The sequence below is a fragment of the Etheostoma cragini genome, chromosome 1, assembly GCF_013103735.1.
Source record: "Etheostoma cragini isolate CJK2018 chromosome 1, CSU_Ecrag_1.0, whole genome shotgun sequence".
In the NCBI taxonomy this organism is placed as follows: Eukaryota; Metazoa; Chordata; class Actinopteri; order Perciformes; family Percidae; genus Etheostoma; species Etheostoma cragini.
The window spans coordinates 20,313,378-20,340,588 of record NC_048407.1 but is presented as its reverse complement, the minus strand read 5'-3'; the positions used below and the strand labels follow the sequence as shown (position 1 = coordinate 20,340,588).

Genomic DNA, 27,211 nt, shown 5'->3' with positions numbered 1-27,211 from the left:
TTTATGCTAAGCTAAGCTAACCGACTGCTGTCTGTAGCCTAATGTTTAATGGACAAATATAAGAGGGGTATCAATTTTCTCATTGATCTCATTGCCAGAATGTGAATAGGTGCATTTTTCTAAAACGTGGAACTATTCCTTTAAGTCTGTAGTTTGAAGAATTTTCCCTTTTCTGCTACAGAGCAGAGGTTATGTTTTTTCACTGCTTACGTTAGCCGTGTATGTGTAAGTCTTTGTGTGTTAGTTTGCTAGAGCCTCTCTCACAGGCCTGTTGTTATTGAGTCGGTTCATGGTGTGATTAACAGTGTGTGCGGCCTGGCAGGAGCACAATAGGGAATCTCTGAGGATTTCCTCGACACAGCACAACACTCCACTGCCTTTGAAATTACTCCATCACCATCCACTCACAAAAAAAGATGGATAATAAGATTTACTTCTTTTTTTTTTTTACTGTATGTTGAATGCAAAAGATATGAGTTGGTGAAAATACCTCTATAGAAATGCAAGTCCACTGCTGCTCCGTCCCTCTGGTGGGAGTTAATGTTGTTTGGGGAGATGTATTTGACTGGAGCACATGAGGACTTTCACAGGGCTTGGGATTAGCACTGTAACGGAGTATCTTTTATTACATGAGACCCAGAGTTTCAAAAACCATACTGTGACCGATATTTAGACCTAAGCCCCTGAAGCTGATAACTGTCATGAAAAGGCACTGTTAAGCTGCAGGAGAAAAAGGCAATTTTTTTAAGCTGCAGGTACCTGGGAATGATGTAGGATTGCAGCTCTCTGTTCCTTCCTCTTCTAACAACACCTTCTTATGAGCTGTGGGGTGATACATAAACCTGTTATCATATAGATTAAATAGTAGATTAAAAGTAAAACTTTAAAATAAACACAAATTAATATTTAGGGTTTTAGATGTTGTTTTTTATAATAGATAAGGGAAAAAACAACAGTGTGATAAATATCATTGTTGGTTTGTCCACTAAATGCTCGTATAGATCTTTTTTTCTTTACTTTCTCTTTAATAAATTAGGACAATTACACAAGAAAGGGGGATGTTTATTAGCATAACAGACCAGTTAGGCTCTCTTACTAATTAGTAGGTATGCCATATCACTCAATTAGTGAAGTTGCCCAGTAATGTGCTTAATATTCTGATCTCTTCCCCCAGGGTTTTGCTGACAGCCCTCATTACAGCGATCATTTGAGTGACAGTCGATTAGTGTCCCATGAAGGATTGTCCCAAACACCTTTCATGAATTCGAACATAATGGGTAAGTAAGTAATTCTCTTCAACTCACCCGTCACATGCCCTTTAGTAGGGGAAAGACACTGAGTTAGAAAATTTCCTGAATGAGGTTAAGGCACATCATGCATCTCAAGGTAGCAGTACTGAAAGGCTTGCCAGGCTGCAGGGCTGTATTTTCTTTCCATCTCCTGCTGTCTTTATTTCCTCCCTTAATCCCCATCCCCTCTCTCTGTATCTCCCTCTTCTTCCTCCTGTGATGACCCTCCCCCAAGCTAGAAGTCACGCCATCAGTAAAGCTTTCTGTCACAAGAAGCTGTCTCCTAGACAAGCAAACTGCCCTAAGCAACTTCCACTGGCAGCAGGGGTGTGGTTTTGGAGTGTGGGGTTAAACAGACTGTTGTAGCAAAGACCTTCTCACATAAGAATCAAATAGAATTTATTGTAGATTACTGAACATGTTTTTTTAACTGTCTTTAGTTTTCAAGCAAATCATGCTTTGTTTGCTTGATAATATTTCCTGATAATAATGAGAAGATTTCCATATTTGCATTTTATATTAAATTTTCACAGCAGACATCCGTTTCAAATGTTATCACTCCAATGAATGAGGTACATTATCCAGCTCTTTGGCCTGGCCTCATTGTGATTTGTAACCACTTGATAGTTTTATGGCTAACTACATCTTAGCTGATTACGTAATGACCCTGGTTTCCAAGAAAAGTGATTAGTTTGCAAATGGGTGCTACTGAATTGAAACAAAATGTTATCTTTCTTGTAAGTGATATCTCACACACACACACACACACACACACACACACACACACACACACACACACACACACACACACACACACACACACACACTGCGTCTGTAATTATGCTTACAAGCTGCAGAATATGGACGTGATTTGTTGATGTGATATGTCCGATTTGGGCAGCCTGAATGTAAACTGGAAATTGTTTATCTTAGGCTTTGAATTCAAGATGAGTATGGTCTTATGCAGTTGTTATCCTCGATTGTCTCATGTTCTTGCACAGCTGATGAGGTAAATCGATGTAATTAACTGTATCGCTCTTTCCTCACCATATGTAGTAACACTTGACTTAAGGGCTTATAGTGGAGGGTTGTTTCTCATTCAGGTTGTCTAATTGTGTAGCCACAGGGATAGTCAACAGTTCATGGCCCTGACTTAAAAATGGTTATATCTAATTACCTGCTAAGACTTTTTCTCATGGTGTTAGCTCGATGATGGCAAGCCAGTGGGGGAGGATGATTTCAAGCAATCTGGGCAATTAACACAGGCGATGAGCTGAAAGAGCTGCACTCTGCTCCTTTACTTTATAGTGATTGGACGTGTATGTGTGTGTGTGTGTGTGTGTGTTTGTATATGTATATGATTGTGTGTGGATACTGCCTAGTGTTTGCTTTTTTGTCCTTATTTACTTAATGGACTGATATTGTTTTTTGCCAAGTGTAAAAAGCCTTTTGATTCCCATGCTTAACCTCGGATGACGCTTTTAAGTTGCTATGCTAATTAGCAAGACAAGGTTGATGCTGCTTTTCACAGCTGTCTAGAGTCACAGTTCGCGGCCCATCACTGTAATAAGAAGGAAAAAGTCTTATAGGGACATCAAAAGAACTATGAATACCATTATGCCGTCATGCATTTAACAGTTTTCAGGCTAAATTTGCTGTCTTTTGTTTAATACTTAAAAACTGACTTACTCTCTCCCCTTTCATGCCTTTTGCTGTCCTGTCTTAATAAAGGGTAAAAATGCTAAAAATGTGATTGACTAAAAATACTCCATAGCCCTATAGCCTATATAACTATTACGTTTTTAGAAATTCAAACAGCTGCCTTTTTTTTTTTGGGATGTTTTCCTTTTGGGTTTCACATTGACTGCATACCTGTGGTGTGGTGATGACTGCTTGTGCATCATTCCTTTATCCAGCCATGTGCCTGAGGGCGTGATATCACAACTGCTGAGTCAACTACTTTAATTCTCACAGTTCTCTGGTGTGCTTCATACCAGAAGCATGCCGGACTAAAGCTGTATGAGTATTATACTCATACAGCTTTAGTCCGGCATGAATACTAATCAGCTTAACACTGTCATCAACACACTCATGCAGTCGCATGCATCCTGCTCCCAGCCACATGTGACCTTAATGTGTACCTGTCTTTTTGTCTGGCCAAAATCTTTTATTCCAACATGGGTAGTTTCATATCTCAATAATGATATATATCACAATATAGCATGTTTTCTGCTAATTTGATAAATAACTTAATAGTCTATGTGAAACAACCACATGGTAAACCTATTTGTGTCTACTCCTGTGTGAATTAAATTCTTGACATATGGAATGTACTGAGTATTTGCTTGTTTTAATAATAACTTGAATGCAAAATCAACAACCTGCAAGGATCAGAACGCACTGTTTAAATGACGTTGAAAGGATATAGAAACATGCATAAGAGACATTTTCATGTTGTATTGACGATATACAGTATATGATCATATCACCGAGCCCTGCCCACCTCTATACATCCCCTTTCACTGGCTGTTGCAGGTGCCTGTAAGTAGTATTACCAGCTTAAAAAACTCCACATGCCAGTAAACAGAACATAAGAAGTCACAATTGACAACGTTCTGTTATTGCTATATAATTACCTTGGTTAATGGTCTCTATTTCCATTCATTTGGGGGGGGGGGTTGCCATGAGTTATATTACAATAGGCTTCAGACTAGTCAGCATAAACTGAGGCACCTCAGAGCTCAATCTCATTAAGACCTCAGGAAAAAATGTAGCCACTTGTAGGAGCTGTGCATTTTTGTATTATCTGACCAAGCGATTAAATAATCTTCAACAAAATTTTGTCTCACAAAAAAAAATCTGTTTTCTTAGTGCAGTCAGATATTTGTTTAACCAAATAAAGGACCTACAACCTGTGGTATGATGTTACAATTACTTGCAAGTAACCTTTTCAGAGCCCATGTGTTTGTTTGCTTATTCCTTTTTTATCATTGTACTAGCTTTTAGTTATAGTTGTAATATGATGCTTTTGCAATTACCTCAGATCAATATTATTGGCCCGGATTGATATAATTGATTACCATGTATGGTAATCATACGCTGTGTATTTGTCCGTGTTCTCTAGATATTTTAGTGGCATAATGCTAGCTGGTAAAGGTAAAGTAATAATGCACTGCTGGAGACTAGATTTTGAATCTTATTAGCATTCATATTTAGCATTTAATTGTGCAGTTGTTTCCTCTCCTTGTCTACATACTGTGGGAAAAAAAGCTTTACCTCTTGTCTTGGTTTTATTTCTCTTAAAACTAAAGAATTAAATTCAAAATGGAGTTGTTTACATTTTTAGGATACAAAAAGGCATTGTCTTTTGTCTTTTTAACTAGAACAAAATTAATCTCTTTCAGTCTTTTCCTTTTTCATTTCTAATTGTTCCTCAAGGCTTTTGGTGAAGTGTCCAATCTCACATCACACTGGCATCCCCATTGTGTTTTCACAGGGGCAGGTGTCATGTACTAATGCTTCGTCCCATGGGAGACCCTCCTCAGACCCAGGCTTTGATTGTGGCCAGGTGTTGTTCAGGTGTGAACTCCACTTTCCACTAGAGTATGGGTCACAGGTGCTGCCAATGCTGCTTCCTCTCCCCACTCTGTCATTCACCCACACATACAGTATACTGCAAGCTTTCACAGTAAGCGCTGCATACAGTACTAATTCACTGGTATCACGTTTTTGCACATTCCCTCAAATGTGATGAGTGCAAAATGTATATATTTACTGTATATATGACTACAACAGAGAGCCGAGAAGGGAAGACAAGGAGATGTGTTGCAGTACAGTTAAGTGGATGTAGCCGGTCATTATGCAGAGCTGCAGGGTGTGCTTATCTATTACCGCGGTCAGTGGAGCTTGAAGAGCTGAAGACGAGCTGAAAGGCCGTAAATCCCCTTTCTCCATTCACATGCTGCCCACATCTCCCCACACATCCCAGCCCTCCCTGTCCTCGTGCTGCTCTCAGCCCATCTCGGCCCTGCCCAGCCCAGGCCTTGCCTTCCCTAGACCCTGGCCCCCAGCATGCGACTGGCGAGGAAAACCCAGCTGCAGAGGATCAGCTGTAGTCCCAGGAGGCCCGGAGGGGCTGTCTCTCCAAAGAGTAAGGAAGGCCAAGGTAGGATGACATAAGTCATCATACAACACAATTGTGTTTATTATCAGTGGAAAGGCTGTCTGTGAAGCTGTGTAGCTCATTTCACTGCCTTTTATATGAGAGAATGCTTGTTATGTATGTTAATAGGAAAGACCAAAAGCAGTTGGTTATAAGGGTCCAAGATACTTGTGCATAATCATGTACATGTGAGCCCACAGATGTTGCACAACAAAAGAATCAAATTCTGTCTAAACTTTGTTTTGTGCTGAAAACACACATTTTCGAGAAGTGGTTAAAATAAGTTAAGATAAATCCAAATTCTGTTGCTAAGACCCACTGTGCTTGTTGCCCTTCTTGTACATGACATCTTGCTTTATTATCCACTCTTTCTATCTTTCTCCCCTCCCCCCTTTCTTTCATTTCACTCGCCTCATGCTGCCGACAGCTGATGCCAAAAAGAATGTTAGAGATTATTTAATACAAGTGCAAAGCTTAAAGGGAAAAGATTCATTCAAAACAATTTCTGTTAGTGGAACAATTAGAGTCTGCTGCCAACAGCACTGAATATCTTATCTCTGTTAAACTTCGATATACACAAAAAAAGGAACAACGATCAAGTCTTAACATTTTTCATCTTGAATCTTCTTTGCAGAAAGTCGTATACTGTATTGAACTGTGAACAAAAACCATGCCAGTGAGAATGTGACTCAGTATTTATTTGGCTGGACGTATTTTTTATATGATCTCTATACATAGCAAACGTATTGTAAACTTGCATTATGTGGTGTTGACCCTGGCTTTGGTGCTTTTGGAATTTACAGATGTTACAGTTGAGAGCATTAAAACTAAGCTACTTTTTTTTTCAATTAAGAACAACTTGACATCAATCTCTGTGACAGGGACTTATTCAGGTTTAAGTTTATATAGTTTAACTCACTGAAAGCATCTTACTTGAAAACAAATCTAAGGTTGAGTCCTTTGTTGTCGAGCCCCAGAAAACCTGGCCAACAGTTGCTGGTTAATTCTCGTGCCCAGCACTCTTAACCCCCCGCTTCCATTTTTTCCCCAGTCATAAATGCTCTCCTATGTGTGCTGCGTCCATGCTGGGTGGGCTGGCAAATAGAGCACTAGATAATGTTACAGTCCCTTCTTGTTGGACTGTAGTGGATTGTGATTGGTTAATAAAATGCAAACATTTGTTTCGCCTTTTACACCCACTTAACAATGCCTGGCACAGGCCTGAGAGCGTGAGGTGTGGGATGTGTAGAGAGAAGCACGGCACTGTGAGACTTTTTCTTCACAGCCAGGAATATGGGGGTGGGGAGGTTCATTTATTTTAGCATCAACAAAACTCTTTTTAATGACTGCTATAGTTTTGCCTACAATACAGTGCCATCTCCAAAGAGTGCACTCATCAAACGATTTATCCCCTTCAGGCTCTTTGGGTGTTTTATTTAATGCAGGCTTATATTCCTAAAGGGTTTGCAGGGGTTTTCTTGTTCATGAAATTAGGAAATATGCCTACAGTGTTTGAAGATGGATCAGCATTCTTAACCCATGTGTGTATCCTTACTTGTCCTTCGCCTCGGATCCCTGTTGTTTTACTGTTCAACAGTTGTTTGCCAAACATCAACACACACTTTGATGTCACACACCGACTTGATTCTAATATCCGACTGGGGGACATTTCTTCAGCTTGTCAAATGTGCTCTTGTTTTTCTGGATATCCACATGTGAATGTGAGATGCATGGGGAGCATGTTAGCATCCCTATCAAGCAGTATCCACTACAGTGTTGGTGTTCTTGTGGTGGGAGACGTTATTAGGGAGCTCATCGCCTTCCTCCTCTGAGAGGATGGATGTGTGATTATGAAGTCATCAGCCATGAACCAGTGAGGCTGCGGAGGAGCACCCCTCCTCATGGGTCCTCAGGGTGCCATTGATTGGTGACCATGTGTTTGTGCCTGATAGACTGTGAAATGGTGTGTTGCTGCACGGCTGTGTCACACCTGTGTCCCACCAAGGTGATTGATTGGTTTGGTCATGTGGAATGTTCCCATCTGGTCTGCAGTAATGCATTTTTTTCCCTCATTCGTGAATAACAAGCGCTGGCAGGAGAATAGTTGGGCTCGGATAAAGGCAAAGGCCAAGCAAAAACATTTTCCCCTTGCCACTCCCCCTCTATCCTTTCTACCAAATTAGAAAAAATTCAAATAGGCCGAGCCATGGCACCTGATTGTCCCAGGAGGGGATAAACACAATCAGGAAATCCACATCTCTCTCACACAGAGATGGATTTTAGGAGAAAATAAACCTGCGAAGTGCAGCGTCTTCTAATTTTTTAAGGCCGGGCTAAAAACATTTGCTGTAAATTCTTGGATATTTCTGATCTAGTTCTTTTAGTATCTTTTTCTAGATTTCTATACAAATCTAAAAGCAATAATAGGTGAGCTTCCCGCCCTCCCAAGCCTAATGTGTTATTTTGTTTCTCACTCCTGCATTCCTCCTGGTTTGATTCCTCTTAATCCTGGCCCCTCTCCTTTAATTGATCTATTTATTCCACCTAATGGCTAATTACACATCAAGCTGCATGAGCAGATGCATTTATCATCATAGTACATAATAATCAGTGACATTTCAACAAAGAAAAAAATAAATATGCAAATAAGAACTCATTAACATTTGCTCTTGCTGTTTTGAATAATGTCACTGCTGACAAGGCTGTATGCAGAAATTAATGTTGAGCTCAGGGCAAGGGAGACATGTTTCCTCAGTGTTTTGTGGTTCTATCATTTTTCTCTGTCCTACTATTGTTCCTGATGCTGGGCTGTAGACATTCATCCCCAGCCAGGGAGGAAGCTGATGTGGTACACTACCTCCCTTCCCTGTTTCCTCATCCACACTGACCTGAAAGCTGACCCAGCCAGCTTTTATTCACTGTCAAACAGAACCTGGTGGAAGCATCAAATGGCTTTGACAGGATGGATGTAAACAAACTCTTGAGAAAAGGAGGCATTGTAAAAGGTATGGGGAAAAAGTGAGTGAGTGTACATCTGATTTGTCCGTGTGCCGTCTCTTGTTGCCAGATCAATGCATTAGTAACCAAGGAGCCTGTCTTGCTGTACTTCCAAGCCATCCAGAGAGGCCAAAACCTGACTTTATATAGGATAGTGTATCCTGTTCATGATTTAATCCTCACGGAATAAGAAGCATATTCTCTCCCTTTCATATTCTCTCCCTTTCATGTGTGTTGTTATTCAGCAGAAAAACAAAACACATCTGCATGACAGTATTTAGATCTTGGGGATCGCAATAGATATTCATCAAAATTTGTTTTTACCATAAATTAGTCCTGCTAGGGGTCCCACGTTAAGAAATGGGCGATTGACTTTATAGGATTAATGTTTCGTGGTTTGGTGCCATGGAAGACATCCCATGAGAACATGAGCGCACAGACGCACGGACACCAACAGCAAACACGTGTGGTTCCAGCATTTCCTCATCCTGTATTATGTGTTTGTTTTCATGGTCTTGGCTTTCCTTTGAGTGAGGAAAATGGAATCGTTATCTGGATGGAAAAAAGAGGCCCTTGGACTGCATCTGCGAGGCTTGTGAAGCACGCTCACTAATTGGCTGTTTTTGTGGCGAGGGTTTTGAATTGATCCCTGGAGACGCTTAGGTCACTACCTATCACATTATCAGAATAAGTGACTATACTGCAGAACTGTAATCAATAAGGAGGCACACTAAGAATGACTGGCCAGCTTGCTTTTTCTTTCAGTAGGATTTCCGCACCCAATGATTTTTTTTCACTTCACGATCTCAGCATGTTGGTAGCTGAGGTTGAACTGGATTGAAATTTTCAAGATTCTTGTCATTATTTTAACTCCTTTAATTCAAACTATTATCTTTTGTAGAGTTACAACTGATGCGATAATAATAAGTTATCACTGATAAATTTAGAGGATGCATCACAGTGAAAAACCTGAGTTATCTCTGTGCTTTGTGAAAGAGTGTGTGGGGTGTTTTGATAGTTGGCGTGAGTTGAACAATCTCAATATTACTTAATTCACATTAACACAAAATTGCTTCGTTTGCACAGTTTTGTGAAGATGGTGCTCAATAAATGTCACTCTTAAGGTTATCAAGCCTGTGGTCTGACACCACTCGTGTTTTATACTGTGGTTATTGCAGAATAAAGCATGTGGAATGCAGTTTAAAAAGCAAGCTAATGTGTGTAAGGTTGTTGGTTTAAGCTTGTGAAATAGTAGAGAACGTCTGGGTTAGGAAAGTGAAAGAGATGTTAATGTCTAATGTTAAATCTGTAGTCTACGTTTGGTGTATGTCCTTTGGTTGTGGTTTTTATATTAGCTATTACAAGTTTCTACCACACCCTTACATGTATTTTAGTGTTTTAGTTTAATTTGTATTTTGTGTTCTGTTAAACAAATACACTAAGCTAAACTAGCTTTGAGAAAAGCACCTAACCCCCATCCTGTGTAGTTTGGCTGTGTACCGGGTGTCTGGGGCAGCAGTGAATATCAGTGTATGTCAGTCTAATGCAAAGTGTTGCAAGAGCTCTGCAGGTTTTATCATTAAGAAATTAAATGTGGAACAAGAGACCTGGAGCTGCTCAACCAAACTGGACAACTAAACATATATAAAATAATTCTCTCCCTTGGCAGCAATGAGAAATGAAAAATAAGATATCACTGTTACTAAAATGTTGGCTGTATGGGCAGAATGGGTAGAAACAAGCCTCTCCTGATGAAAGGCACATGACAGCAGCCTGGAGTGTGGAAAAAAACAGTGAAAGACTGAAAGCATGAGAGTTTTGGGTCTGGCTAAACAATAGCTGATGTCCAATACAAAGTGCTATATTTAGCAGCAACTGGGCACAGTGCATCACTGAGATGTTATCAAGCTTTGTTGAACAGCTAAGTTGCCAGATACAGGCACATTATTGAGCATATCCTGCTTCAGAGTGCCTTACATTGGAATAATGATTTATGCCCTTACAAAACCTTAACCTCTGGCATTTTGAGCTTTGAGTTAAAATCACTGATGCTCCCTAACCAGCTTCAACAAACCAGTGCAAATGTGGCAGGTACGATAAGGGATACAGTAATGAAGGCCCGAAGACACAAAGTTATAATTGCTGGCAAAAGTTTCAACGTATCGACTTGGGATAAAATATTTTAAGTATTTTACTTGGAATTGACATGGGATTGTGTCATTAAGTTTAACACTCAGATCTTTGTACTGTTTGTGTTTGCTTGAATGTAGCTGGCACATCCTCTTCTAGCTGGTTACACGGCTGCTCATACTGTACTGTAGTTTTTAAAAATAATATTAACAGCTAATGAGCAGTGTTAGCTCAGGGGATGGAAAGGGCAAAGCATGACCATTTCGTTTTTGCCACAATTTGTCTCCATGGAAAATTAGGAACTAATGTCATCTGTCTGCTACACAATTTTATAAATTCGTCTTGTGAAAATTTTCACCATCTTAGGCCCTTTCCAGACTCGTTTTAGAATTGGATCTGAGTGATCGGATCACAAGATTGTGAAAGATGTATAGGAAATGAAACCGCTTCCCAGCCACTGTTACGCTGGTCTTCAGATCTAACACATCACTGTGGAGCTCTGGCTAAACGAGACTAATAAAAACAAACATCCAAAACACATGATTCACTCTCAATCATTTCTGTGATTCACTATGAGTGCTAGTTTTGCCCCCAAAAAGTTGTTAATGTGGCTGAGGAAACATTCCCGTTCTCACCAGTATTAAACATGTGGACATTTGAGGCCTAGACCACAACTCAGTGTGGTTTTAGTGATCGGATCTCAATGCGTCCTGAGAGAGATCAGATTTGATTTTACAACCAGGTGGGAACGGGTTAATAGTTACACCTTCACATATCTGAGTGACATGCTAATAAGCAGCTTCACAGAATGTTTTAATCAGAATTGATGGATTTTTTCCCTCATTAGATAGATTTTTCATTGCATTGGGAATACACTGTGTGACAGCAGTCTGCATACCTAAATTGAAATGACGTATGGTGCAGTAATCAAGCCACTTTATTCCTTTTTTTTGCATTTTTTATATTTTGCATGCTTTTCTTTTTTAAGGCAGATGATCATTTTTGTGTTCCTATCAATCCCTCATCAGTAGGCTCATTAGTAGACCTGCGTAGCCCTGCTCAGAACAAATGGGCCTACTCAAGGAATAATAATAACGATAAAGGTGTTGCTCTTGTTGTAAGGCTGTGATCACACAAGCTCAGAGGAGGGTAAACAAAGCATAGCATTGATAATAACGAGCCAGTAACTTACAAAATTAATTCTGCTTTTATTTGTTTCTTCTGCCCTCGTTACAAACTTAAATACTTCTTTTGTGGAACTTTATGATAAGTTTTGTTTTTTATTGGAAAATGCAGATTCTTACAATGACCTATTTTCCTCTAAATGAGTTACAGTCTATGTACGTCAGACAGGAGATTGTGTCACTGCATTATAAGGGTATATTTTATTCAGCTAATTTAGGCTTCTGGTTTTGGAACTGGCCAACCCAGCGATATGTTCCACTTGATATATCACTTTGTTCTACTTACCTTCAGCATCATAAATATGCATTCTCCTGAAATTTGAAAAGCAATTCAGCCACACAGTCTTAGTTCACTGAGCCTTTTACAAGCAGAAGTTGTTCTCGGGTCTGTGCTTTATTGTGGAGTGTAGGAGGCTAAACAGGGATTTAAACTGTCAGGAGGACATAAGGGATTATCTTGAACAGTGACGACTCTTGTCAGATTGTTTCTTTAACATCTGTTTATCTACTAAAGAAGGAAAAATACTCATTTCCAGCAGGTGAAGAAGATAGAGGTGACAAGATACTGCTCCCTGACTGCTGAGGGCAGAGATGAGATACATGATCACATCTCAGATCAGAGATGCAGGACAGTCTAAACCAGTAGTGTCAAACTCAATTTCACTAAGGGCCACACTGGAAAATGAGAATCGCACCAAGGGCCAGACATGTATAGTTTATAGACTTAGGCTTTTATTTAAGAGATAAAGTGAACTATGTTTGACTGTGTTATTGCACGTCTCATACAGCTTTCTCATTTATAGTTTGGTTAACTTAATGCCCTAAAAAGTCAGCAAAAATGTTCCTCCGCCATAATAGAGAAAAGCGCCAAAAAAATTTGATTGTGAACCTAAATTGATTTATGGGCCATTTCAAAATCCTCAAGGGGCGGACTTGAATTTGACACATGGGGTCCAAACAAAGAGAGACCTGTTTATCCGGGAACTCTGAACACAGTACTGAAGTTAAATCTCCACAGTACTCTGCCATGTGGCCACAAGTCCCCTGAGCACTGCAGCATCTTCTCCTCTTGCTGGCTGATTCAGGTCATTGGAGGTGTGTGTGGGTGTGGGTGTGTGGGTGGGTGGGTGTGTGGTCTAGTTGTGTCTAGTTGTCACACAAGTGCTTCAGCTGGCTTCAGTTTGTCAGAAACGTTTTGGTGCTGTTAGCTGTGAGAGGTGATTTTCGACAGACTTTTGCCCTATGATTTCTGACCGTGTATACGGCTTGTGTTATAAACTTGGTTATTGTTTCATCTTCTTCTAATTTACAAAACAAATCAAGGTCATAAGTAAAACAGAATTTTGCCTTACCATATTTCAAACTAAATACAAGTGACTAGTTATCTTTGAAAGACATTGGACATGAAATTGATGCCTCAAATAAACCGAGAGCATCCTCTTTTCCGGTCCTAAGAAGGATGGGGAGCCTTTCAATGCTAAATCACAGACTCTGTGTCATGTTGAAAGACAGACACATTCAAATTGTAGTAATACAGTGGTGTTGATCTATTCCTCTAAATACACACATGCACGCACAGTAGTGGCTTTAGCTTCTCGCAATTAAATTTAAAAATGTGCATTTCTGCCTCCTGAACCAATTCTGTCTGTCAAATTTCACATGCTCTCAGATTTAGCAAATCCAGACCAATTCCCAGTAGATGAACATGGTTCAGTCAGTCAGAAAAACAATATTGTTTTTTATTACATTTCAATTATGTGTTTTTGGAGAGATTTTTGCAGGGTGGGAGACAGAAAGGATGGCATGTAGTAGACTATAGACTATTTGCATAATGATATGAATACACTCACTGCTGTGTTTTATAAAAGAGGCAAGTTGAATTGACACATTGTTGATAACTTGTCAATGTATTTTTGTATCATACATTGTTAAGAACTGGTTTTTATGTTGCATAAAATAAGCAGACATGATGGCTGCAGTAAGGGAAAAATTATGTGATACAACTTTGCTCGCTCATCATCAGTGCGTCCTTGTAGATGCATTGGCAAGAAAGTAGAAGTATCTCATTACTTACAAATGCAGTACATGTTTATGCAAGGTCATTTCCTGAGTGATTCCTTACTGTGTATTCTCCTGTATTCAAAGTTAGGGCTTCGCTGTTGATCGAGCATCTTTGTAGACTTTCTTTTGGCAGGCTCCACAGTTTTTGGGGGCGCTGTGTTGCGGCTTCTCTGTCTCATAGTGTGGACTGAGACGTTGTTTTCCCAAACACATCTGTCTGTCCCGGTGGGCCCTGAAACTACAACAGTGACCATCAATTATTCACATCAGACACAGTGTGTGTGACAGAACACATGCTGCCAATGAATATTTAACTCTCTTATTCCTCAGAAGATATTTTTCGAATAAAAACGAATTCCACTAAACCACCTTTAGATATTAAACAGAAAATAAAGAAATTCAAAGTCTCCGTCAAAGGAAATGTTTCTTCATGCTGCCATGATAGTGAACGTCGGTGGTAACCGACAACTTAATCCTATTTCTTTTTGCAAGAGCGATGCCTCAGAACTGTATCACATTATTGTTAGAAGAGAAGCAGCTTTGCCAGTTGAACCATCTTCCCTGATTTCCTCAGCTTCTTCGTCTCTAGACGCAGCCTGCACAGATGCAGAACAACTGTCTCCCGCAGGACTGTGCAGATAAGCACAAGTGAATTCTCTTAGATCTGCTTCTGTTCACCTGCGCTTCTGAACGCAACATTCAAACAGATCAGCCATGGTGTAACAAAAGATCCATGGTATGCAAGTTTTTAACTCGCAAAGAAATAGTTACCTTTTCCCCAGAGTAAACAGAATTTAGTTCCAATGCTTGTGTCTGTGCTTGTAATATTTGGAAGCGTGACAAAAATAATATACCCCGCTGTTAAAGTTATTCATCATTCTCCCCAAGGAGCTCTCATTTGTTTTTGTTTTTTCCAGGGGACTAAAACTGCTGAGTTTGGATATTGTGATGTGTATGATTCATGTGTGTTGTGTGCTGTAAGTTTTTTTTGTTTCCCTGATGGCTGCTTGTGAGCCTTCCTTTGAGGTTTGCACAGGGAATGTGAAACTGATAGGACTCACTGACAATTGACACTCTTATTAGTAATTTACATTAAAATGTACTGCACACTGAAAACTTTGTGATACATAACACTGTTCTTACACAAGTGAAAGTTTGGGTTTTGGTTTTTCTTGAGAACCAAGGTCGAATTGAACTACCGTACGTTTGTTGGATAGTACGACATGGTACATTATTACGGGACCTGTGAGGGTCTCTTTGGTTCCATCCAGCATCAGATGAAATCCAAAGAAAACAAACACAACTCAGCTGCTTACCTAGCTTAAATGGAACCACACCTCTTAGATATACCAATGGTATTTTATTAGTGTAAAAAAAAAAAAAAAAAGAAAAAAAAAAAACTCCATTCCCATAGGCACAATTACATACCAATCATTATCAATAAAGTTAAGAACACTTTACAAGAGCAAACTAAGTGTTCATAATGATGGAAGCACTGCAGAACAAAAAAATCAAAACAGTGTATGTACTCTATTATTCAGTGTTCATCCAGGTGTGTGCTCAACTATTGTAAAATATAACAGTCTGTCTACGGTCTTTTGTGTTTTTACAGGTAAATCGGAAAGGGCTCCATTTCCTGGCTATGGGAAGAGTCCTGGAGCATCTAGTGGCCAGGTGAGTTCAAAGCAGAGCTACATGCAATTTTTAAGCCATAAATAAGCTTCTATACTCTCCAATACCCTAAAATGGGTTGACCTGAAAACAAATCAAGCAACACATTCTCAATTATTATATATTGGTAGTCCTATTTAAGCAAGAATGTGTCAAAAAATGTGTTAACATGAAACAGTTAGGGCTCAAAAGACCCAACGTCTGAGTTGGTACCAGCTACAGACAGAGGTAGAGGTATTATACAGCCCACATTGTTCCAGCTAGATAGAGTTTGATTCTCTTGTTCTTGCATTAATAAAACATATTCACAAATTAGAGTCACAAGCATCCAAATTTTCACGCATCCTTAGTGGTTCCTTCCTAAATAGCTACAATAGTGCAAAAGAGGCCAGAGCCAGTGTCGCTGCAGGGATTCAAAATCATTGAACAAAGGCAACAGCAAAAGTGCGTCCGTTGTGTCACGTGAATACTGTGGCAGTGACACATTGTCATTTTACAGAAGCTGGTTATTTTATTTTTACATTACATTTGTCTTACGTTGCCTGTAACAGTTTTTCATGACCTACATTTTAGGTCTGCAGCTTTCAAAGGTTGCCCCAGTCTGTACTTTGGCCCAGAATAAACAACAGGTCACATATCACCTAATCACAAAACATTTTTCTTGTTTCATCTTTATAATGATCTTAAAATATTTACAGTAAACACTATGTCAATGCTTGCATGCTTTTTACTGTTTTATTGAGGGCAAGTACACACTACAAATGTAGTCGATGGTGATTGAAATTACTAGCTGGGTACAAGATAATTTTTTTCTTTTTTCTTTTTTTACCATAAATAGGAAAAGTAAACACACTTCTGATAATAAAAGCTAATATTATCCTTGGATTTTAAGCATTTGGGTGTTGGTTTTATCTTTCAGTCTTCTGTAAGGTCGGACGTCGGTTTGGTGAGTCCGAGTCCAGTGACTCCATCAGGGAAGTCAGCTGCTCCTTTCTACTCCTTCACTGCAGCCAATCCCAGAAGACGTCCTCTACAAGATCCCCTGTCCATCGGTCAGTGCCATCTCAATGATTAAAAGAAGAAATGCACTGAAAATCACTTTTTATAGTTTTCTCTTCAGGCTCAAATGTAAATGAAATTAGAATCCGAACCTCACAATAAACAGAATCCAACTGAACTTGTGTTGGTGACACAGTCACTCAAGGTTTAAACTCCAAAAAAATATGAAATGTGTGCTTTTTTATATTAAGGAAAAATGGACATTATGTTTGATATATTATCTCATTCTTCATGTTAGCAATTGGATAATCTTGCTACATTGTCTTTTTACCTAGTGCCACTGTGGAGTGAGTTTAATGGGCAGGGATGCGTTTAACACAGGCCTCTTGAAGAGGCCTTGATTACCACACACATGGTCAGTTTTTTGGTAAAGCTGGCACCCTGAACACTCCATGCAGTAAAAACCCAGCAAACAAGTCTTTCAAAAATCTAGTCCTCTTTAGTGCACTTCTTGACCACACTTTATTTTTATTTTTTTACCAATATCGACACACAACGCGGTTTGGGGTTGAGATATTCACTGGCCCTACTCTCAATCAGAACTTTTATTAAAGTCTAGGTCAGCGGTGTAAATGCAGTGAAAAACAAGTATATTCAATGTGGAATTAAAGATAATAAAGATAATTTGTTTATTAGTCCCCAATGGGGAAATTACTGCACTACACTCTGTGTACACACTTTTTGTTAGTACTCACACACAGGCCTGAAATACACACACATGCTCAGGACCTATACATGCACTATACATGGAGAGATGTCAGAGTGAGTGGGCTGCCAGCTGAACCAGCGCCCTGAGCGGTCGGGGGGGTACGGTGCCTTGCTCAAGAGCACCTGGCAGTGCCCAGGAGGTGAACTGGCATCTCTCCAGCCACCAATCCACGCTCCCAACTTTTTGGGTCCATACGGGGATTTGAACCAGTGACCCTCCGGTTCCCAACCCAACTCCCTATGGACTGAGCTACTGCCACCCCCAATTAGACTAGATAGATAAGTGAAAGTGTGTAAATAAAGACACATTTCAGCACTCCATTACATTATGAAAATGTAGTTTGTAAATATCTGAATTTTTAAAGGTTGTTTATGTGAAAATCATGATTTAATCACAAGTAATACTTTACTTTATACAGAGCAATACCACAGAGTAGAGTTTGTTGGTGAGTTTTAGATTACAGCAGATTCATAGTTACCTCTTTTTTTTGCCTGTGAATGACTAAATGTGCTTTCATCTCTCCACAGATCCTCTACAAACAAAAAAGGTTCGCAAGGTCCCTCCTGGCCTGCCTTCATCTGTGAGTGGAAGATCATCTACCTCTCATATAAATAGATTTCACAGTGAGCTTACTTATGCAGACACACACACACACACACACACACACACACACACACACACACACACACACACACACACACACACACACACACACACACACACTCCCTCCCTCCCTCTTAACACTTGCACACAGAGAGCACTCTTGACATCACTAACACACTCTTGGATGTGAATTCAGTTGCTTTTTGTAGCTCAGTGACACCAGTGATGCCTTTTATTTTAAGTTTTGACTTTTTATGTTTGTTGTTTCATATTAATATGTACATGTCTCTGTCGGGCACATTTTTCATGGTTGTATGTGTGTATGTGTACATGCATGAATGTGTGTGCGTGCACTCTGAGGTGATTGATTTTCAGTGCTGCCCTGTCACAGTCTAGCCTCCTCACAACCTCTCCTGGGAGAAAGAGAGGCTGTCAGAGCGAATCCCCAGCTCTGCTCTTTTGATGTTTAATTAGTCATTACGTAGCCGAACAGGAGGACAGACAGAGATTAATAGCACAGAATATCTGAAATTTCTATTGGTAATGATCCCGGTGGAGCAGGACCCATTAGGATGCAGAGAAGTGTAGAGCTCAGCTTGCATTCGCTTAGACAGGGTGTGTTGGAGTTCATTAATATGCATAAATCAGAAAGTCAGATGTTCATTGTTAAAAATCTGGTGGATTAGCAAAGGTTATTAAGCCTTGCATAAAATTCCTAGAACTGGTAAAAGTTAATTCTTTTTTTCTTTTCTTTTTAATAAGAAGCAACGGGTTTACCAAAAGGCCATTTTTTTATGTCCTTAAACAATGAAAAGGGTTTTCTTTTCAGATTTTTTTGGGTGAGAGAGTCTGAGACTGGATTTGCCTTTCAGAGCTTTGATAATCGTCACCTCTGTTCCTGTTACTCTGAAATCAAATATGGAACAGGCTGCTCAACATAAAAGCCTTGCATGTGTTTTGTTTTTGGATTTGTATTTGAAAAGAGTTTGTCAGAGCATGAGGGAGAGAAACAGTCTCTCTGACAGCAGCAGGAGCGTGTGCTGCCTTCCTCTTAAGTAAGTGATATATTTGTCAGACGGAGGAAGAGAGGCAAAAAAAAATGGTTGCCTCGCGGGTTACATTTCTTTGTTGTGTAAATGGACGCTGGGCTTTTTTTTGTCAGTACTTAACACATGGGCACAGGTGCGGTTCTGTGACTCATAAGAGTACAATCAAGCAGTACAATGCTATATGGGGAAAAACAGTGACAGAGCATGGAATAAAATACAGCTTCTTCTTGTCACTCAGCGCTTCCCAGAAGATAAAGCCTGGAGCTCAAAGGAATTATCCCAGCTAGTCTTTGATCCTATTTGAAAGAATAAAGATGGTAGTGTTGAATAAAGGGATATAAGTGTCTTATAACCTGCTGACAGAGAAAGGAAAACATAAAGCCGTTTTTTTGTTAGGTGGTATTATGTGGAAAATGTTTGAGTAGGAGGTTGTCTGGCAGCTTTTAGGACGTGTTAGGATATTGGTACTGGAGGAATAGGTGAGGTAGGGTGGCATGACCTATACAATGGTGTAAAGAGCTACTTGTGGCCCTTAAAAATACTCAAAGTGACTGTTGCAGATTGCTGCATGTCTAAGGATGGCTATCAGCCAAGACCCATGTTTGTGTTGCTGGCACAGGCACCGGAAGCTGTGAGGGGGATGTTAAAGAAGTGTCAAGAGGAAGGCACACCTGGAGTCAGAGCTACTCTGCCAGAGGCAGCTGTGTGAAGAGCCAGCAGCGTACCTGTAAACCCTGAATGCAGCTGCAGATGCCATAGAAAGCTTTTGCCTGTGTAAGCAAGTGCGAGAGAGCCTCCCCAGAGACCTGAATAGCTGCTTGATTTGTAAAAAAAAAAAAAAATCAACAGTGCATCCTATCATTATGTCTACTGCTGGGAATTTTCTTATTTATTTATTTATTTCCTTCTGAAATCCCCTTTTGCCTCATACTTGTATTCTAAAAATAAATGTCAGAGTTTTAAATCAGATTGGCAATGTAAGTTGCAAGCCCAAGCATGATGTGTTGTGTACACTACATGATGGAGCTGAATCAAAATATTTACAGGAGCACATCCCCTGTGCATTTACGCTTTGACACAGCAGTGCACCAGGATGTGAAGGCTATCTAGACAGGCCAGCTGGCTGATTGCAAACATTTAAATGTTTCTTCATCGTATATACAGACACCCTCCTCCCTCAGCCACACACATACTTTCCTCTGTGGATTGCTGGATGTGTGCTTGCAGACATGGGATACGGCAGATGTGGTATTAATTGTGTAATACATATGCCTAAGAAATTCTTATTTTCTACCTTTATTCTAATAATTGTTTAACCTAGTTTTTTCAGCCGTGCCAAATGCAGGAGTGGAACACTAATTTAAAAATTTACTTTCTAACAAATTTGGAATTTCGCTTACCGACCTGTGTGACAGAAGAACATCTTTAAAGTGCTATGGCATGAAAGCTTTTATTTATGTTACAGTAGACCTGTTGGCGATAATTGGCTGCCTGCATTATTTAACTGTATAATCTGAGCGCTGGGAGCAAAGGACAGAGCATGTTGTCATTGGACAGACAGGCTGCTACGCTAAGGGATGCTGATGGGCAGCTGCGTGGGCACCTGACTGAAGATGGAAAGAGAGAGAGAGAGAGAGAGAGAGAGAGAGAGAGAGAGAGAGAAAGAGAGAAAGAGAGGGTTTTGTGGCTTGTGGGGGAAAGTTGCATCTAGGATATTTATGGGAAGCTGCAAGGGCTGTGTGTGTGTGTGTGTGTGTGTGTGTGTGTGTGTGTGTCTATGCGTACATGTGCGTGCCCGTTTGTTTGTGTAAATAACACACGCACACACACACACACACACACACACACCCTTGTCAGAGGCAGCTTGATGTGACACTTCCTCCCTGGCTTTGGTTACGATATGGCTGCAGGATGAGAGACAGAAAGTGCTGGGCTGAGATTCAGCTCCCCTCAGGGACTTTTTCAAGCGCGACCCTGAGTGTGGATGACAAAATAGATTGACATTTGCTTTTGACAGATCACTCAGACACCCTTGTTTCTCAGAGATCTGTACTGTGTGACCTGTACGAAATGGATTCTGCTCTAGGCTTTGAATCTTAAGAACAAGAGATGTTTCTTGCAATGTTGCCTCGTGTTTGACATTCAAAAGATATATTCCTCTCTCTCTCTCTCTCTCTCTCTCTCTCTCTCTATCTATCTATCTATCATAATATTGTACTACAACAGTAACCTAATATTCCTGCTGCTGAGAAAGCAGCTTCTTTTTGATTGTTTCCTTTGAACCACAGCATTTTGTTTGTTTCCTTTGAACCACAGGGCGTAGTAATAAGACTTGGTGAATAGACTGTGGATGAAATGCATCAGTTAAGCCCTATGTAAACATCCAGGATCACACCAGGCCTTTAAAAGTCTCCAGGCAGAATTAGATTTTAGGGCCTCCCAGCACAGTGGTGTAAAGCTGCACATGCACAAAAAATACAACAAAAACATCAACACTGGGAGAAATTGTACATGCATGCAATTCCCATTACATCCTGCAAAGTCCACTGATTGAAGTGTATTGATAATTGTTAATGAGTGATTTTAATGTCCTGTGTCATTATTTCACGGTGCAGCCAATTCCTAACACAAATGTGATAAAGCAAGGCAGGTTAGGTGAGAAAAAGATTAGGCACTTTTGTGCCTTCATGGAGGTCAAACTTTCCAAACCGTTTTGAAACGGCAGTGTATGTTCTGTTCAGTACGTCATTAGTTGGGCCATGGAAAATGATTGTTCAAGGTTTTATGCTTGTGGAAATTACAATTACTCTGGTTATGTCATTATGAGTGCCTGGTAAACTCAACTATGTTTATATATCAGCAGTTTTGTTTTAAATTATGTAAGAAATTACATTTTGTTTAGGTGTTTGAAATATCTTTTTTAGACGTTGAACAAATGTGTAACAAATGACTAGTTGCAGCACAGGTTGTAATGCGCTAAATAACTTTTTTAAAAATTGAATTTTTTGTGCATCAATATTGGATTGAAATTTACATTATTTTGGTCTGTAAATAATTTCAGCTGATGCGAAGAAGATGCATTTTCTAGCATATTAATCTGAATTATTTTAGTATTAAACGTTTGCCAAAGTGTCTTTTCTAAATGTCTACAATTTGTTTTATCAATACAAGTACAAAGGTCCTGTTTTATTAAACATTAACATTGAAATTATGCACTATTGTAAATATGCCTAAAAAAAACTGATCAAAGACTGATTTTTGTACTATGACGTTTTGAGATTTTTGTTTTAGCTTGCCTACCTGTGTCAGGGCGAGAGTGACCTGATATTAACTTCAAAACAAATAACTACACGCCACACTTACAAAACGTTAACAGCCACTTCTGCAGTTCTAAGCAGCTCACCTCCCTTGAGATCATTGTTTTGGTTATCTGGTCCACACAGAAACCGCGTGGTTGAGTCTCGCTCCTTTCACCAAGTCTATCCATATAAAATCATAGGCCACAAACAAGCCAAGTATATGCTGCAAGATGACACACCATACCAGACCTGCAAGTGAGTGCTGTGCTTCCTGTCATCAAGTGAAAACTTACCAATATTGCTCTGTGTTTTCTGGATGTGTAAGTAGGCAGGAAGGTCCTAGATAGTGTACATAAGCTTTCAAATGAATTGCATTGCTTGTACATGGTGGCTGTTATGCAGACCTAAGTATATATATATTTTTTTTTATTCATTTCGGATGGATTTACCATGTGTAATGCTATTGTAAGTTATTTGGAATTCATTTTAAAGTAGGTGTGTTCGGAATTTCCGAGATGTTGCTGGTAGACTATATCTTTTTTAATAGGTTGTTTATCCAAAATGTTTTGTTCTGTGTGGGTTAGTTTTGCAGTAGAAACACAGGTTAATGGGACTACACTGTGTATTACAAAGTCTGTAATGGGTATTCTACATGTTATTACTCTTTGTTCAGCCTGTTCAACTGGCAGGGGACAATATGTTAGGCTCCAACCTGACCCCAGTTAGTAAGCTCCCCAGAGATGACCTCATCAGATGGCTGATTAGATAGACACTCTTGGTTTGACAGGGATGATGCTAAACAGTCTTGGCCACCTCTGGGACCCTGGCCTTTGTGTTTATCTGTTTTGGGTTGCTAAAATTTACCACTGACATTAGAGGCTGCAGATAATGGAACAGGCAAGCAAGCCAGAGGCCTGACCCCTTTCATCTGAGAGGAAAACAAGGAGTTAAAGGACAAAGAGTACAAAAATAATGCACAGATTAAAGTCATTACTCACATTCTGGCCTGTTGTAAATTATTCATGCAGGGCTTGCGTGAGTTTACAGCATTAATGCAAACCTTGATTTTAGATCGCTGGCAGGCTCAGAACACAGTCTGTCAACAATCACCAAGGTAGAGTCCGTGTTTGTAATTTAGAGGCCATCTAAGCCAAGCTGCTGTGACCGAGTACATCATTGGACCACATGAGGCTCACATGAGGCATGTTGTCCCTGAGGTTCTTAACTCCTGGAAGGTGGCGTGTGTGAGGGGTAAACCACACCCGTTAAATGTAATGGGAATAGTGGGTGACCATCCTGCTCAGTGTGCAGGATGTGTCCGTTAGTTTGTTTCCCTTGTTTAGCATTTTAATTTAATATAAAATATAGTTTATCAACACCAGTGAACCATAAGAGCATTATCATGTAGTTCTTTTCTGATTCTAGTTTCATAAAAACCGACTTCAATATACTTCAAAATGGAAGGATTTAAGATTCAGAAATAAATGATGCAGACATTTCTTTTTCAAAATATTCCCAGTTTCACATTTGATTTTGTTCCACTGTGCCTGTTAGTTAGGACTGCATGATATCACCTAAAATCAAAATCACAATCACTTGCACTTTATACTCAATAATGATATATTATTTTTTATTAAATAAAAAACATTGTTATATTATTATTGTTAATAATATTTAACTAATATTTAAATAATAATAATAATATTTTTTGTGATTTCTTTTTTTTTTCTCCTCATAGTTCATTGGCAAGGTTTGTACTGTAAATAGGCTCGAATATTGAAGATAAGATATTTTTTGAATGAGCTTGCCATGGCATAAATGCAGGCAGTATATATACCAAAGCAAAATTACAGGGGGCAGGATTGGTAAAACGTTGGTGCATAGCACCAGCATATCTGTACTAAAATGCAATTTATTTGACAATATATCCACAACATGGACATGTTGCACCAAAGCTTGTCCATTGTCTTAGAAAAGAAGTTATTTGTACATGGAAAGATGTGTTTCTTGTTTACATGACTTTTAAAACTTAGGGTTACAAGTTATTAAGCTTAATCAGTAATTAAAAACATGGGCACTCTTAGAATATTCTTTTTTTTCTGCATAACTGCTTTACTTTGTGTGTGTGTGTGTGTGTGTGTGTGTGTGTGTGTGTGTGTGTGTGGGTGGGTGTGGGTGGAGGGGGGATGATGTTGTGTTTGCCAGCCACTGTTGATAGTCTCAGAATCTTAAAGTAGGTGGCAGTTAGTAAAGTTCGTTTAAATTCCAAAGTTATTAAAGTTCATAATGTTTCTCCACTTACTGTACGTGGATCCAAACAAGCTCCGCATTCTGTGTGCCTTTATACACCGGGAACTAGGAGTTTTCTGACCGTCAGTCAGTCAAAAGCAATAACTTTAATAAACACAGCTGTGACATCACTGCATTCTTCTACAGCAGTCATGTCTAAACTCAGATGCCTTGTGATGCAGTGTGTGACAGCAGGGTCAGACAGGTTTCCATTGTGTTTTACTTCATCTTCTATCACAACATCTCTATTTCTGCTCTCTGAGAGAAACAGTAGTGACTAAGTTTACATGCACACAAAATTCTGGTCTTATTCCGAAAAACAAAATATTCCTACTAAGCTAAATTGCATTATATGTGTATTAAGAATGTCTTACAATCATCTTAAATTTAACTTGATGAACCATTCAGGAACCCTAAGTTATTCCATTGATGATGCAGCCAGGAGTTTGAGAGGCGGGGCTCCATCCCCCTGTACCCCCCTCACTTTCCGAGTCAGCCCTCTCTAATTAGAACCAGAGCTTACAGGAAACAATCTTCCTGTCTGATGACATCATCCTTAAATCCATGCATGAGATGGGGGTGACCTCAGCCTGTGGATTTGCTCTGTGTTTTTCAACACCCAAACAAATCCCAAGAAAAGCACCTTGTGATGACTCGAGTGTCTTTAGAGAAGGTAGTGTGAACAGGTGGGTGGAACTGAGCCTTCATCTCCTAGACAAGTTTTTTTTTTTTTTAAGTCCAACCCTGTGAGCCCACCCTCAGACAAAATTCAGACAACTATGTCCACCATAAGCTATAAGCAGTTCCTGTATTCAACTATCACTGGATTACTTTGATGTTAAAAAAAACTTGAAAGCAGATTTTTAGAAGTACTTGAGTTATAAACAGTGTCTTTTCTAAGCATATTTATGGATTTTTTAACAATAGATATCAGGGATAATGACTTTCATTAACATTTACAGTCACAGTCACACTGAATCTAGAAATATGTGTATCATTTCGGTGTGTTTAGAGTTTACTGAGTTATGACTCTAAGGAGTGCAAATGAATTGTCAAGCTGCTAAAGCTTTCAAAGAACCTTAACAGGCTCTATGAGCTGTGTCACAGACCGTGTTGGTGAACCAGCCAAATCACTACAATAACTTACTTGCTGTTGTTTCTTACAACACCAGCATGCACCCTTTACCTCCCACACTATTTTGCCTCACGCCTTACCCTCCACGCCCCTCTTCAACTCTCGCCATACAGTCGGAAAACCTCCTAGACTGAAGCACTGAGTCCTTCACTGTGATTCATTCAGTTTGATTAAATAAAACATTTTCTCTATCTCCTGCAGAGTCAGTATCAAAAGAATGGCCGCAGTGTCCTGAGTCAGCCAGCACTGGTACGATACAGTATATGTTCATCATTTCCCAAATGAATGCTTATTTTCTCCCGCTTTCATCTGTTTTCCTTGCAACACCATGGTGTATGTCTGGACTTGTTTTAGACCCCTTCAAACACTTCTATCATGACCATTTTCCATTAAAGCCTCAACTTGAAACAGCGCCAGATATAAAGCAGTAACCGCATGTAGAGCCAGTGTTTTGGACGAGTTTAAAAGAGTCCTAGAGAAGAAAGAGGGATAAATAATAACAGCACTAAAAGGGAAAGCATAATAAAGGCCTAGTTTTCTTCGGGAAGTGGAAGCTTTCATCTCTCTATTATAATAATGTTCTCAATGAGTCTACAGGCCTGTGTTTAGTCCAGGAAGCTTCGAGTGGCAGACATGAAAGGCTTCAGTCAGACAGGACAGACCGGGCTCTCACTGGAATATGGTATCTATCCTCTCCTCCTCTCCTTTCTTCTCCTCTCATTTGCTCTCCTCTACTCCCCCTCCTCCTACATGATAAAGTTAATGGGGAGCGGTGTGGCTCACAGTGACAGTAAACCATGGTAAAATGGCTGTTGATGTACTGCCCCCTGTGCTCCCCCCGTCTGAGGCCCCCAGGGTTTAGGAAATGGAGCATTATTTTCATGTTCCAACGTCATGAGCCAGCTTCCCTTTGCAGCTGTTGCATGCTTTACAACTCTGTGTTTACAGGCACTTCAGCTAAAGGTCTCACTCTGCCAACACCAAAACTCATATTTCGCGTTTCATAAATACAGTATGTTCTTCTTTCTTTTCCTCTGATTTGGATTTGGCTTCATGGATTTTTGCCTTATGCCCATGTTGAGCCTTCACATTCTCGTACTAATGTTTTCTGATGTGCATGTGAGCCACGTGTGAAAACAGGTTGAATGTGTTGCCAATAGTTTGGGTTCTTACGAAAAGACATATTTTTCCTTCCTGCCTGTAAAGTCGTTGAATCATCACAAAGACACAAAGAAGGATTAAAATGTGTGTAAGAGAACAGGCTCACACTATTTATGGACTCATTTGGAGTCCTTTTAATTTCACATATTGATGAAATCCAGCTTTGAATGAAATTATTTTTGTTTCAGTTTGCTGGGGTTTCCCTGCAGAAATATTTTATGCTTGAAATCAATCTCTTTTTACTCTGCTACTTTTTAAAATCCGCTCACACATTTGTTTTCTGTCCCGCCCCCTTTGCTTTATCTTTTCTACACTCCCCTCCCCTCCCCCTCTTCCTTTTCCTCTTTGCCTCAGCACTTTGAGGCTTAAGAGAGGGATGTACCACATGAGCCACTCCTTCTGAAAGCCACCCC

General features: G+C 39.7%; 1 protein-coding gene across 6 annotated transcripts in view; it reads left to right on the top strand.

Annotated features, from left to right (window-relative positions):
- The window catches only part of tcf12 (transcription factor 12), a 68,457-nt gene that overhangs the window by 16,350 nt on the left and 24,896 nt on the right, over window positions 1-27,211 (top strand). For 5 of the 6 annotated variants that reach the window (XM_034880007.1, XM_034879987.1, XM_034880026.1 and 2 more), the window contains 4 exons: window positions 1,175-1,277; window positions 15,436-15,497; window positions 16,414-16,546; window positions 17,790-17,842. In XM_034880007.1, the coding sequence (XP_034735898.1) occupies window positions 1,175-1,277; window positions 15,436-15,497; window positions 16,414-16,546; window positions 17,790-17,842 (351 nt within the window). Of the gene's footprint in view, window positions 1-1,174; window positions 1,278-15,435; window positions 15,498-16,413; window positions 16,547-17,789; window positions 17,843-27,189 lie in introns of those variants that run through there. The other variant, XM_034880035.1, reaches the window with a different exon arrangement.